The sequence below is a fragment of the Frankliniella occidentalis genome, unplaced genomic scaffold (assembly GCF_000697945.3).
Source record: "Frankliniella occidentalis isolate FOCC.00 unplaced genomic scaffold, Focc_3.1 Scaffold327, whole genome shotgun sequence".
In the NCBI taxonomy this organism is placed as follows: Eukaryota; Metazoa; Arthropoda; class Insecta; order Thysanoptera; family Thripidae; genus Frankliniella; species Frankliniella occidentalis.
This window is the reverse complement of record NW_026267450.1, coordinates 350,658-362,548: the sequence shown is the minus strand read 5'-3', so window position 1 is coordinate 362,548 and position 11,891 is coordinate 350,658. Positions and strand designations below refer to the sequence as shown.

The following is an 11,891-nucleotide window of genomic DNA, read 5'->3' as shown; positions in this document are numbered from 1 at the left end:
GGGCGGGGGTGGAGGAGGCTGGTGCCCCGCGGTCTGTCTGGCACACAGCCTCCTACAGGAGGAGACGTGTTGCCTCAATCGCCTCAGTCACAGGCAGAAGTGTTTACTGATTTTAAGCATGCGACTATTAATGAGGATTTTCTCAGGGGGACACACTAAAGTACAATGTATGCCGACACTATAAAATTCCATTTTAAACTGGCGCAAAGTCGTCGTCCCTTTCAATTTTTGCACGTTTCATTCATACTATGCTTCTCGGCCCCATTTCACCGACTGGTCCCTAAAGCTCTCGGATCGCCCACAACACAATCGCGCTGACCCCAGCGGCGTCTTCTCTTTAGATATCGAACGCTGCTATGCGACTCCGTCGTGTCCGGTCTGGTCTGGTCCGTCCGACATGCGGCGCCCGCGCGGGGCCTGTCGCGGACGAGAACGTAAGGCTCAATAATGACGGCAATCGTTCCTGGGCAACCGGCCACCGGGAACACAAACACAGAGCACTCGGCCTCCCGTCCCGCTGACACTTTGACGATCTGCTGAGGCTGGTGCTGCTAAGGTACGCCCACACCGATCACTCGAGTTACGTGGGTTTTCCCCGCCGGTCGGTTGGAGGTCCTTGACCTGGCGCTGGGGTAGTTTAGTTACCTGACGCGGCGCGGAGTGGCGGAGGCGCGGTGGGGCGGGTGGCGCTCGCGCACACGCGTGCCGCGCGCAACCGGACTGGACCAACCGCGGGTCCCCAAAAAACACCACCTCGGAGCGGCCGCGGCGCGACGAGACGAGATGTGTACTCTGGACTCCAAACTGATTAACCGCTATTGACTCTGCCGGCTGCAAGCACTGCGTGGCTCTCTGTCGGGAGGCCGGCCTGCACACTGACACTGGCAAGCCCAAGACAAGCGCAGGCAGGGCACGGCCGCCGGCCGCGCATGGCCACGCCACAGTTGCCCGTTCTTCTGCCGGGTAGTGGAGTGGTGGGGCGCGGGGCGGGCTATCATCATCATCCTGTCCCCCTCCCCGCCACATGCGCCAGCGCGCGCCCGCGCAGCGCCAGCGGTGGCTGCGTCTGTCTGTGTCGGTATGATCGGCGGCACGGTGGGGGCGGGGCGTCGTCGGAGCCCGGCGCCTGAGTACCTAGACGCGCAGCGCACCGGCCGGGCCACCCAAGTACCCAGGTAGCCGTATAGCTGGGGTGTAGAAACTAATGGCAGAGAACAGACGAGGGTCGTAGTGAATGCAACCCAGAGCACTCTTTGGCGTCCCTTCCTAGTCGTTCGCAGATGAGCGTGGGTAACCAACAAGGCGAGTATGGCAAAAATTGGGGCAGTACATACAACTGACAGTTAGTGGAGACAATTAATTTAATGATTTGATCTGTATCACAAAAGCAGAGATGTACAAAACAGCAAGTTAAGAATAAGGACACTAATTTACAATCAAATATCTGAAAATGCAAACATGTGAGCAAAAAAGGAACAAAAAGCCGTCATAAAATGGCTCAATCAAAAACTTGGTTACAACAGCGTCTAACAGAAATTCATAAGTTAGCAGAAATAACAAGATTGTCTAAGGCCTACAACGCTCAAGGAACCTGGGGTACAAACATACTTCTCTGATGTGGTAACGGTTCAAGAGCCAACACAGAAATCGTTCCAGGCCAAGTCCATATCCTCCATGGGGGCAAGTGCCATAAACTCTCTGCAAATAAAAAAATTAAGGTAAGGTATGAAGGAGAAGTTGATGCTGGTAATTAAGAATTGATTAATCCAAATGTAACCAACCTGATCAGTGTACCAGTAGTAAGGTTTGGGGTCAATTTCTTCTCTCTTGTAACCATCCATCAACTCCTCATAATCCCAAGAACGCATGGATCCACCAACAATTTCACCAACATTGGGAAGTAAAACATCAACCTAAAGATCAAAAATCAAAATTACAAACTTAACAACTTAAAATTACTAAGTTTTCAAATAATTAGGAATGATACTAACCGATTCTGTGAGCCTCTTATCCTCAGGGCACTTGGCCATGTAAAATGACTTAATTTCAGCAGGGAAACGGCACAGCATGATTGGTTTGTTGATAGCATCTGTCATTTTTCTTTCAGGCATCTCTGGGATATCCTGTTATTAAATATTTGACATAAATAGATGTTTGATTCTTACAAAAATTAAAGTTGACTATACATTCAGTAAAATGATATACAAAGTGGTACTATGAAATAAATAAAAATACATTACCTCTCCAAATTCGTAAAATGAGCCATCATCTTTGGTAACATTGTTTTCTTTCAGCCATTTAATGGCATCACTGTAGTTCATCCTCATGAATGGTTTTTCGGGTTTTTTGAATCCAGGGTTCAATTCATAGACCAAATGACCCAAAGGAGAATTTAAAACTCTATCCACAACATCACACACCATATCTTCCAAACGATCAAGCAGTTCATCAAAAGTAATAAAAGGACATTCTGCTTCAACATGAGTATACCTGTTAAGGATAAGAAACTTAGTCATTCAAATTTTAAGAGCAATAATATGGTGTTTAGAAAATAATACTAACTCAGCTAAATGTCGACGTGTTCTGCTTTGTTCAGCGCGGTAACTTTGAGCAAAACTGAAGACATCACCCAAAGCCGGAATACATGTTTCAAGGTAGAGCTGTGAGCTCTGTGACAAGAAAGCTTCTTCCCTAGGATGAGAGAAGATTATAATTATTTGCATGGCAAAAATGCAGTGTCAATGTCATGGGGAAGTGGATTTGAACAGAATGAAAATGGCCACAAGACCATAGAAGGAAAATCATTCTTACCCGAAGAAATCAAACTTAAACAAAGTGCCACCTCCCTCCACTTGGGTCTGAACTAAAGTTGGTGGAGTGACCTCACAATACCCTCTGCTTGCATAGTGATCCCGGAATGCCTGGAGTACTACAGAACGCATTCTTAAAACCTTTGCAGTCTGGGGTGGAAAAAATTGTGAAAATAAGTTAGTGATATTGGAAGCAATTTCACTAAAGGTTTTAATAGAGAAGTGTCTACTTACATTTTCTCCTCGAATCATCATGTGTCTGTTATCTAGTTGCACATCTGGATTAGCATCTTCATTCAACAAGTTATCAGCCCCGCCAGCTGGCGCAAGACCAATGATTCTATAGTAATCTACCATAAGTTCATGTCCACCAGGAGCCTGACAAAATAAAACAAAATTCAATCATGGACCACTCTAGTATAAAATTACAAAGAACTAAACACAACTAAATAATGTCCTAAAATTAAGGTGACGTACAGTCTTTCCTTCAGGAACTTCTTTTAAGGTTCCAAATAACTCGACGGCTGATTCAGTTGAAAGAACAAGGGCATCATAAGTTTGGCAGAGACGGTCATTGAGAACACACTGTAAGAAGCCAGTGCCATCTCGTAGCGTGATGAACATTAAGGACTTCCCTGATGACATGGAAGAACAAAATGGTATATTTGAGTGATAACTCATTAAATACCTTAGCAATTAAGATTAGATTAAATTCAGTCATTGAAAGATACCTTGGCGACGCAAGCGGTGTACCCATCCATAAATTTTAACTCTCTTGTTGCGATAATTTTCTGTTTTGAAGATTTTAACACGTTCAGCAGCTGGAAGTGACTTGTCCTCTTCGAAAACAATTTTCTTTGCCTCCTCCAAATTCTGCTCCCTCTTCTTAGCATCTTCATCCTCTCTCTGGGATTTTGATTCATTCTTGTGTTGTTCACGAACAAAGAGTTTAGTAATTTTCTTAAGCTGAGATTTAGCAGCTGGTTCATATTTCTGTAAGAAAGAATTAATTCTGAAAACATATATACAATCATGAAGCTTGAATTTACTTAAAATACTTCAGATGAGGAGAAAAAGGAGGACACAACCTTGTCTGGACATTTATATTATGTCTTGTGTCAATGTATTGATAATGCTCCTTCTCCGCTTTTAACACTGTCAACAAACGAGAATTTGTACGTACCACTCCATCCTCTTTTCCATCTACATAAATCACAGGGAATGGTTCTTTGCCAGCATGTCGCATTGCTTGAAGAATTGTCTTGAAAGGCTTTGTTTGAGTTCCATCACCATTTTCATCACTTCCATTTTTCTCAGAGGTGTAGATTTCACCTGGAAGATAAGAACAGACGTATGAATAGATGGCTACGCTCTTTCATCAGTACATTTCGGTCAAAAGTAAATTTGAAGAAAACATGATGTAACATACCAATTTTTAAGTCACCCATCTTTAAATCATCAGGCATCTCCACAAAGTTTCAGTGACACCTGAAAATGACAAAATTGCCGGTTCATTTAAAACGTAACAAGGCCAAACAAAGGCGAATAATAAATAAGAGTCTATTTTGACGTGGAAAGTATTTAAAGGAAAAGAAGGATAGACGTGGAATAGGGTGTCAACATCTGTTCAATGTATTAGGGCAGGAGGATAACCTACAACACCGGTAACGTTTGATTTAAGGAACCGGTAAAACGAACTGAAGCTAAAATATATGAATTAAATCAAGAATGGGCTGTCATTTCGAAACAAAATAGTAATCGCCGAAATATTGAAGGCTTAAGCACGAACCTCTCGGTGCGGTACACGTGTAAGACAGACAGACAGACAGGGGCACTAGCGTTTGACCGACAGCGACGAGCGACGTCGGCGGGGGTCGGGGTCGGGGGGATGTCGTCGAGTCCCGCACACTACCACGTTGCCCCCCACCGTTACCACCAGGCTCAAAAATAAGATCAGTATTGACATAGGCTGTATTGAACGGTATTAGGCTCTGGAATCATTATTTTGCATACATCTTAATCGATCTTTCAATATAAATTTTGTAAAAGTGTCGTTTTTATTTATTTTTCAGGGGTACCGGTCAAGAAACTTTTCGATTACTGACGACATTATTACGGCCCCATAGAAGTTTTGGAATATTTCAGTGGCTTAAAAAAGAATCTAATTTCTAGAAAGGTCTAGTGTAGTTCTTTAAATTTTGTGCCAATCGCCGTTTAAGGCAATGCTGTCGAACTACGTTCTTCACGCACACATAGGCACTTGATCTCGCTCGTCTCGCATCGCGCTCGCTCGTAGCGTGTGGTGTATTCCTACGCGCTCCACAGAAAGCATTTCTTGAGGGCAAGACAAACACTCAGGATGCAGGGCCACACTATTTTTCTATTTTAGACCTATTCGAGCGCGTTATTTGTTTTAAACGGCATGGAGGTGGATAAAGGCTATACTCCCCGACTTCTTAAATGTAATCCATTGGAAAATAAGGATGAATTCGACGAGGTAATTTATTTGTTTGTACTTGTGGTAGGTGATATTTTGTGGGCGGCCATTACAAAATTGCTTGTGTAGTTTCTGTGTGCCGTCTGCAGAGGGCGTTACTCTTCGTTGAAGAGGGAAATTTAAAATTTGATTTAGTGAGTTTATTAAAATTTAATTTTATAGGGTCGCCCACATATCTGTAAACAGTTGATTTTGAACAAGCCTTTAAATTAGTTAGCCTTTAATCACTAGATTTATTTTATTGTCTGAATCATTTTTTTCTCTCATTTTTTTTCCTTTAATCCCTACTGACTTACCACTTAAAATGAAATTTTCTTTTGCTGATTCTAACACTGTTCTTCGTATTTTTGCCATATAATGTTCCTATCAGCATTAGTGAACAGTAAGCTTTAACTGCTCCACTGGTGTCAAAAATTTGTGTGACATTTATTTTTTTCTTAGGTGTCATATTTTTTTTATATATTGCACTGGAAAATCTTTAATTCTCAATTTGATATGTCTCTGTTATTGTGAAGTATTTTATATCTTAGTACCTTTCTTCCCCAGCTGAAAAATTTTAGAACATGACTCTCGGTGGATTTAGTTTACTATTGTTTTCAATATCATTTTACTATGCTCCAATACCCAATACTAGTGTATCAGAAATGTTAGTTTCTGTAAATTTAAACTAATGAGAAGTGTAGCCAAACACCACTTTATTCCTTTAAATAAAAATATCTAGGTTTTTGCCTTTTTTAAAAATACACATGAGTCAGATGTCATAAGTAAGGTTATGGCTTCTTCGCTGGTGTCCTCCACAGAACGATGACCAAATGCTAAGGGAGATAAACCCTGCCAAAAATTGATCATGAACGAATAAGACAATCTAATCATCATAGACAAATCTCACACTAAGCACCTGTTTTATTTATCAAAAAAGTTACAGTATAAGTTTCTTCTATTGCAGAAGTGTGATCGTGCCTATAAACATGTCCAAAACCTTATTGCTGGTCTGTCTGAAAAAGAAAGCAATGATGTTCTCAATAAGGCAGTGTCAAATAATGGCCATGACCAAGTTTCCCTCGGTTTGCTTGTTAGCATCCTCATCGATCCACCACATCTTGCTACTAAGGTGAGTATTTGACTAAACCTGTTTAATTAAACTGTAACAAATTTATAAAATGTTATTTCTTTCATTAATTTTTTTTAAATGCCTTTCAGAGCTTCCGGGACCTAATGTTGATACAACGTGATGGCTTCGGAGTTGTTTTAGTCCATTTGAATCGTATTATGCATGAATGTTATCTTCGCCTACAAGATATAGTGCGAACTCAAGCAATATGGCTCTTTGGAGAATTAATCAGGACAGGCGTTGCGAACGTGGACAGTTTATGCTTTACTATGCTTCGTCTGTGTGCTGGTGGTGATCTTTCACCAAGGAACATCAATCACATTGATCAAGTGCTTTTAACTTTTGAAAACAATAGGTAAATTAATTTTCTACTCACCTCGAAAGATTTTATCATTTTCATCATGTGAAAAAAATATAGAATTGCTCTTCACTTTCTAAGTTTCCTTTTTTTATATTTTCAGGGGCTGGCTGGACAAACACCCTGATCAGCTACGAGCTGCAGTCTTCACATTTTTGAGACTTCTTGAAGACCATAATCATCCATCACTTGCAGCACTCAAGCAAAGAGAGGTTACTTTTGTTGTCTCACTTATAAGAGAGCGCTTTGCTGAGTGTATGTTCATTGGCCGTGACTTTGTTAGGCTCTTGCAAACTGTAGCTAGAATACCACAGATTGAACAGCTATGGAGAGACATTTTAAACAATCCTAAGTCATTATGTCAGACATTTACTGGTATGCTGAAAATGGGTTACACACTGTGCTCTTGGTCAAGTACAATTTTTATATTCTTTGTCAGAAACACTCATCTTAAATCATGTCTTAGGTATTCACCAACTGATGGTAATACGGACTGGGAAAACTATGCTACGTTGCCGCCTTACTCCTGACATGGAAAACAAAATCAATTTTCTTCTTCTAAGTGTAAAATTTGGACACCATAAGCGATATCAGGACTGGTTCCAGAGACAGGTTTGTTTTTCTCTTTTACTCTTTCTTAATGAGCTGTTGGATTTAAATTCCTTGATGTTCATGTAAGTTCTGGTCTGTTATACATGTGCAATTTCTTCCCTTTCTAGTATTTGAGTCTTCAAGAAGCACAAACTCTAAGGTGTGATTTGATACGCTTCATTGTTTGTGTCATACACCCATCAAATGATATTCTTTGTTCAGAAGTGATGCCAAGGTGGGCTGTTATAGGATGGCTACTTACTACTTGCACATCAACCACCATATCTAGCAACGGGAAGCTTGCTCTCTTGTATGATTGGCTCTTCTTTGACCCTGAAAGAGATAACATTATGAATATCGGTAAGGAATTCAAATTAATTGAATCTTAAACTAACTCCACATTTTTATTGATGAACCTAATCTCAAATCATTATTTCAGAACCCGGAATTCTGGTAATGCACAACTCCTTGCGACCACATCCCCTAATCACTGCAACTCTCCTCGATTTCCTTTGCAGGGTAAGTCTTCCCAATAACAATTTACCAATCTGTAATTTATATGAAATAGAAAAAAAACACACTTATTACCTGTAAATTTGCTTGGCCAACACCCTTCCATTTTTTTCTGAATTCGATTTAATTTAATTTTTTTTTAGATAATTCCTGGGTTTTACCCTCCTTTGACCGAAAAAGTAAGACAAGGGATTAATGCATCTCTTCGCTTAATTCTTGAGAAAAGAGTTCTACCCACACTGTACCATCTGTTTGATAATATCAAGCTAGATCTTGAACTAAGGAACAACTTAAAGTCATGCTTCAAAGAGTTTTGTTTTCCACCTGCAACAATCAAAGGTTTGTATTTCGTGTAGAACATTGTGATTGTTTCCTCTTATCATGAATGTGCAGTATTTTAACTCCTTTTTTTTTTTTTCGTCACTTCAGATTCAATTGGTGGCCGGGTTGAGGGCAGGAGTCCTGGCGACTTAGATGGGAGTCATCCTGGAAATAATAATAATCATCATGGAAGCACAGAAGGTGAGCCAGCCTTCAGTGATGATGAGGAGGCAGAAGAAAACGATATTGAAAATGAAGTGGAGGAAAGCGAACCAGCTGCGGGCAGCTTAGTTCGCACACTCCGGCGCCTCAGCCAGGATGATGATGAAGATGAAGATATACCTCTTGGTAAGATTCTGCTTCTGTTTCTTCCATGTTAGAAAACAACTATTTTGGGTTTAAGTAATGAAATTGTATTGTTTCTTTTTCGACACTAGCTAAGGTCAAACTTAAGAAAGGAAAAAGGGGAGCTGCAAAGAACAATATTAAACCTGTCTTAGAAGGGGAACTTAGAAGTGCTGCAGAAACACTTCGGTCCCAAGCTGACAATGATACAAAGTATGATATTTTTCCCTTAGCTGTACAGTATGTCATTGGGACTATTGAATTATTTTTTTATTTTTATTTTCATGAACAGGTGTCAAGCTATGGAGAGGCTGGTGCAGTGTATTGTGAGTGAGGGTGAGCTAGGAAGTGAAATTAATACAGCTCTTGCGTCGTGTTTGTGTGTTTCTTTCAAAGACCAACTAGAAGGAAGAATTTTTCCCAAAGAATCAACTCAAGAGTGAGTATTCTCTGTTAAATAATTCATTTGAAGGTACAATGTCAGAACTGTCACTTATTTGATGCTTTGCATTGTATACAGAACTGTGGATGAGAGAGTGTCAAGACCATTTTTTGTACTCTTAAAGCAGCTTTATCAACTTTCTCAAAAAGAAGATAAAAGAAGGCACCCATTATTTTCTATCCTTTTAGAGATGTATAATAAATATCCCAGAATAGGTTACTTAATACTTTTCTACCTCAAAACCTGGTAAGATTTGTTTAAATTTTTTATCTATATTGGTAGCTTTGTTACTTTTCTTACAACAATATTTTTCCATTTGTTTTTAGCAAACCAAGTGATAAAAAATCCGCCTTGTATAAAGACTTATGTGGTGTTCGCAAAAAAAGTGAGGAAGAATGTTTGTTACTTGATTTAGCTGTAAGTATTATTAGCTTCAGGATACATATTAGAAACCCCTTTTTTTTTCTTTGATAGAAGTATCTAATTGTTTTCTATACCCTAGCTATGCCAAGAAGAGGATGTGACTGCATTGTGCTGGCTGGTTCCAGAAGTATATGGACTTTACCCTGACATTGTTGTTGGGCATCCAGAAGTGCTGCATATAATTGTAGCAGCCATTGATGCCCAACAACTGCAAGATATTGTTTATTTAGTTCTCCAGGTGAGGTCTTAATCTAAGAAATGCATAAAAAAGTTGCTAAAAGTTGTTAAGAGAAAAAAAAACCTTACCTGACCAAATTATCTTTTGTTTGTAGGGTGAATTGGAAATGTTCCGACATGATCAATTTGCTGCTCTTCTTCTGGCATCCCTGAGTTGGGAAACAGTGGAACAGTGTTGGCTTTGGCAATTGGCAACAGCTCATGAAGTTCCTCTTGATATTTTGTTACCCGTGTTGCCAAAGCTTGATTTCACTCTACATCCAGAAGCTTTATCTTCAGTTATGCTAATGATGAAAGAGGAAAGGTAAGTACAACTATGTTACTTTTTGGCTAGAATGAAATTTTGGCTGCGATTTGATTATCTTTATTTTTGTGCAACCTTTTACAGACCAACTGCAGAGCTGATGAGGAATGTAATGTCCCGTGAAGTCAAAGCCCCAAAGGATGTTTTTGTTGTGTCTCTTTTAAAACACTGGTGTCGTAATCATGAAGAGAAAGTTGGAGAGCTCGTTGCTGGACTTTTAAGTAATCGACAGCCCAACACATCACCTAACAAACGGAAAAGAGGTGGTGCTCGTGGTGGTGGAGGAGGAGCAGCAGCTAGTGGCCCACAACTCAGTCCTGACCAAGTATTGGGCCACCTTGATCATCTTCGAGCAAACAGTGGCAATTCATACCCCTTATATGCTCTTGATTCAGTTCAAAAAGCTCTGCAGCAAGTGCAGAGTTCATGTACGGACTCTCAACGCAAAGTGTTCAGTGAGCTATTTGCCTTGGCTGAGACTGAAGAGGTAGAGAGCAAGTCAACAAAGACTGGAAAAAAGACTGCAAACAACAGTTCCACAAGTAGAGGGAAGACCAATACTAGAGGAAACAGACCACCATACAAAGAGCCAATTACCAGTGAAGAAAGTAGTGAGGTATGTTATCAACCCCCGTTGTAATTTGTAACTTAAGTTCACATCCTACAAGCACAATGAACAAATCTGTAATTTGTGGTTCTTAATTTTTCAGGAGGAAGAAATAGTAAAAGCAAAGCAGCCGAAGAAAAGGAAAAAGAATGCAGTGGGATCAGATAGTGATTAAGGACAATATAAAGGAAAAGGCAATATAGAATATACTTCACAGCCTGCCTCCATCTTTTATCTGTTTGTTTGGAGGTGGTTCAAACTAACTCTGTCTAGCTCTATCAATAGAAATTTCTGAAGAAGGATCTTTTGGTGTGTACTGGTACTTGCCTTACAATTGTTGGACCGAATCAAATGTTTCTTTTTTTTGTTTCTTTGATTTTTAGAGGAGGCAGAGAATTTCAATACATTGAGCCATCTCTTTGGACACTCATTATACTGTTAAATTACTGTAATATATTTGTAAACATTATTATGATAAGATATTTCAATGAACTGTAAAGTACTGTATTTATTTGAATTCAAGCCCTTATGTTTTTGTATGTGATATTTATGTGGAGCTCATCTGGTATTTTGAAATACCTTCATTATCGACCAGTCTGTATTTTGCAGATTTTTAATCTAATTTCTGAAGTTGACTGGCTTAGGGACTCATATTGTTCATAATTTTCCAAGCAAAAGAAATAGGTACAGAAGGAAAGAGTGCAAATTCCTTGTTTTAGATCCTGTTGTCATAGTATGACTCGAATCATGTTTCATTATTATTTTATCCTGTAATTCAGTATTATCAAAAGAAGTCAAAGCACGGCCTCATTGGGTCCCATCCCACTCAGCATTCCATGTGTTCTCCAAAGTGTGCTGTCAGATTTAGTGTATATGATCTATCCAGTATTTTACAAAGTGCCAGAGTGTTTGATATATGTAATTGAATTGTGATAAATTTATTCTTCATAGAATAAGTTGGTTTGTGGTTCTGGGCTCTAAAATTAGAATTGGCTTGAATTCTAATAAATATGGCAAATGAGTGTCTAGTACATCAGTACCTGATACATTAATGTTCCCATCTTGACTAGAACCATCATAGGTGTTTATATTTTATGACCGTTGTGTGAGTCTTTCTTAACTCATTTTTTTACTGGATTTTGGATGATATACAGATGTGTGTTGAATATCCTGGTTGTAATAACTTTGCATTCAGAGATATACAGTCATGCTTGTACATGTGAATATAATTGAGAATTATGTTCATTTACAAGAAACCTTGTACACTCATTATTGTTAATAAATGCACATACATTCAAAATTTCTTGGTCTTACTTTGGCAAACTTCTGCAA

The 11,891-nt window shown here is 39.6% G+C and overlaps 2 protein-coding genes across 2 annotated transcripts; one reads left to right on the top strand and one right to left on the bottom strand.

Moving 5' to 3' along the window:
* Positions 1-1,343: 1,343 nt before the first annotated feature.
* LOC113203873 (asparagine--tRNA ligase, cytoplasmic) lies at positions 1,344-4,745 on the bottom strand. Its single transcript, XM_026418791.2, has 12 exons — positions 4,600-4,745; positions 4,240-4,298; positions 3,994-4,142; positions 3,542-3,803; positions 3,288-3,445; positions 3,045-3,188; positions 2,812-2,960; positions 2,563-2,691; positions 2,241-2,490; positions 1,992-2,123; positions 1,782-1,913; positions 1,344-1,698 (listed from the first exon to the last, which is right to left on the bottom strand). Exons 2-12 carry the CDS (start codon positions 4,274-4,276, stop codon positions 1,567-1,569), a joined length of 1,674 nt encoding a protein of 557 aa, XP_026274576.1. The 5' UTR covers positions 4,277-4,298; positions 4,600-4,745; the 3' UTR covers positions 1,344-1,566.
* LOC113203872 (integrator complex subunit 3) lies at positions 4,695-11,859 on the top strand. Its single transcript, XM_026418790.2, has 18 exons — positions 4,695-4,791; positions 4,883-5,307; positions 6,254-6,418; positions 6,508-6,773; positions 6,880-7,151; positions 7,243-7,388; positions 7,496-7,727; positions 7,807-7,886; positions 8,024-8,219; positions 8,310-8,549; positions 8,639-8,759; positions 8,839-8,985; positions 9,067-9,234; positions 9,315-9,405; positions 9,491-9,649; positions 9,744-9,952; positions 10,037-10,568; positions 10,663-11,859. Exons 2-18 carry the CDS (start codon positions 5,233-5,235, stop codon positions 10,732-10,734), a joined length of 3,171 nt encoding a protein of 1,056 aa, XP_026274575.1. The 5' UTR covers positions 4,695-4,791; positions 4,883-5,232; the 3' UTR covers positions 10,735-11,859.
* The last annotated feature ends 32 nt before the right edge of the window (positions 11,860-11,891 follow it).

Coding starts and splice junctions, on each gene's coding strand:
- LOC113203873 (XM_026418791.2), bottom strand. CDS start 4,276: ATGCCTGATGATTTAAAGATGGGTGACTTAAAAATTG. Junction 1,914..1,991: donor ATAAGAGGCTCACAGAATCG/GTTAGTATCATT, acceptor TTTGATCTTTAG/GTTGATGTTTTACTTCCCAA. Junction 1,699..1,781: donor ACTACTGGTACACTGATCAG/GTTGGTTACATT, acceptor TTTTATTTGCAG/AGAGTTTATGGCACTTGCCC.
- LOC113203872 (XM_026418790.2), top strand. CDS start 5,233: ATGGAGGTGGATAAAGGCTATACTCCCCGACTTCTTAAATGTAATCCA. Junction 6,774..6,879: donor TTAACTTTTGAAAACAATAG/GTAAATTAATTT, acceptor TTATATTTTCAG/GGGCTGGCTGGACAAACACC. Junction 7,887..8,023: donor TCCTCGATTTCCTTTGCAGG/GTAAGTCTTCCC, acceptor ATTTTTTTTTAG/ATAATTCCTGGGTTTTACCC.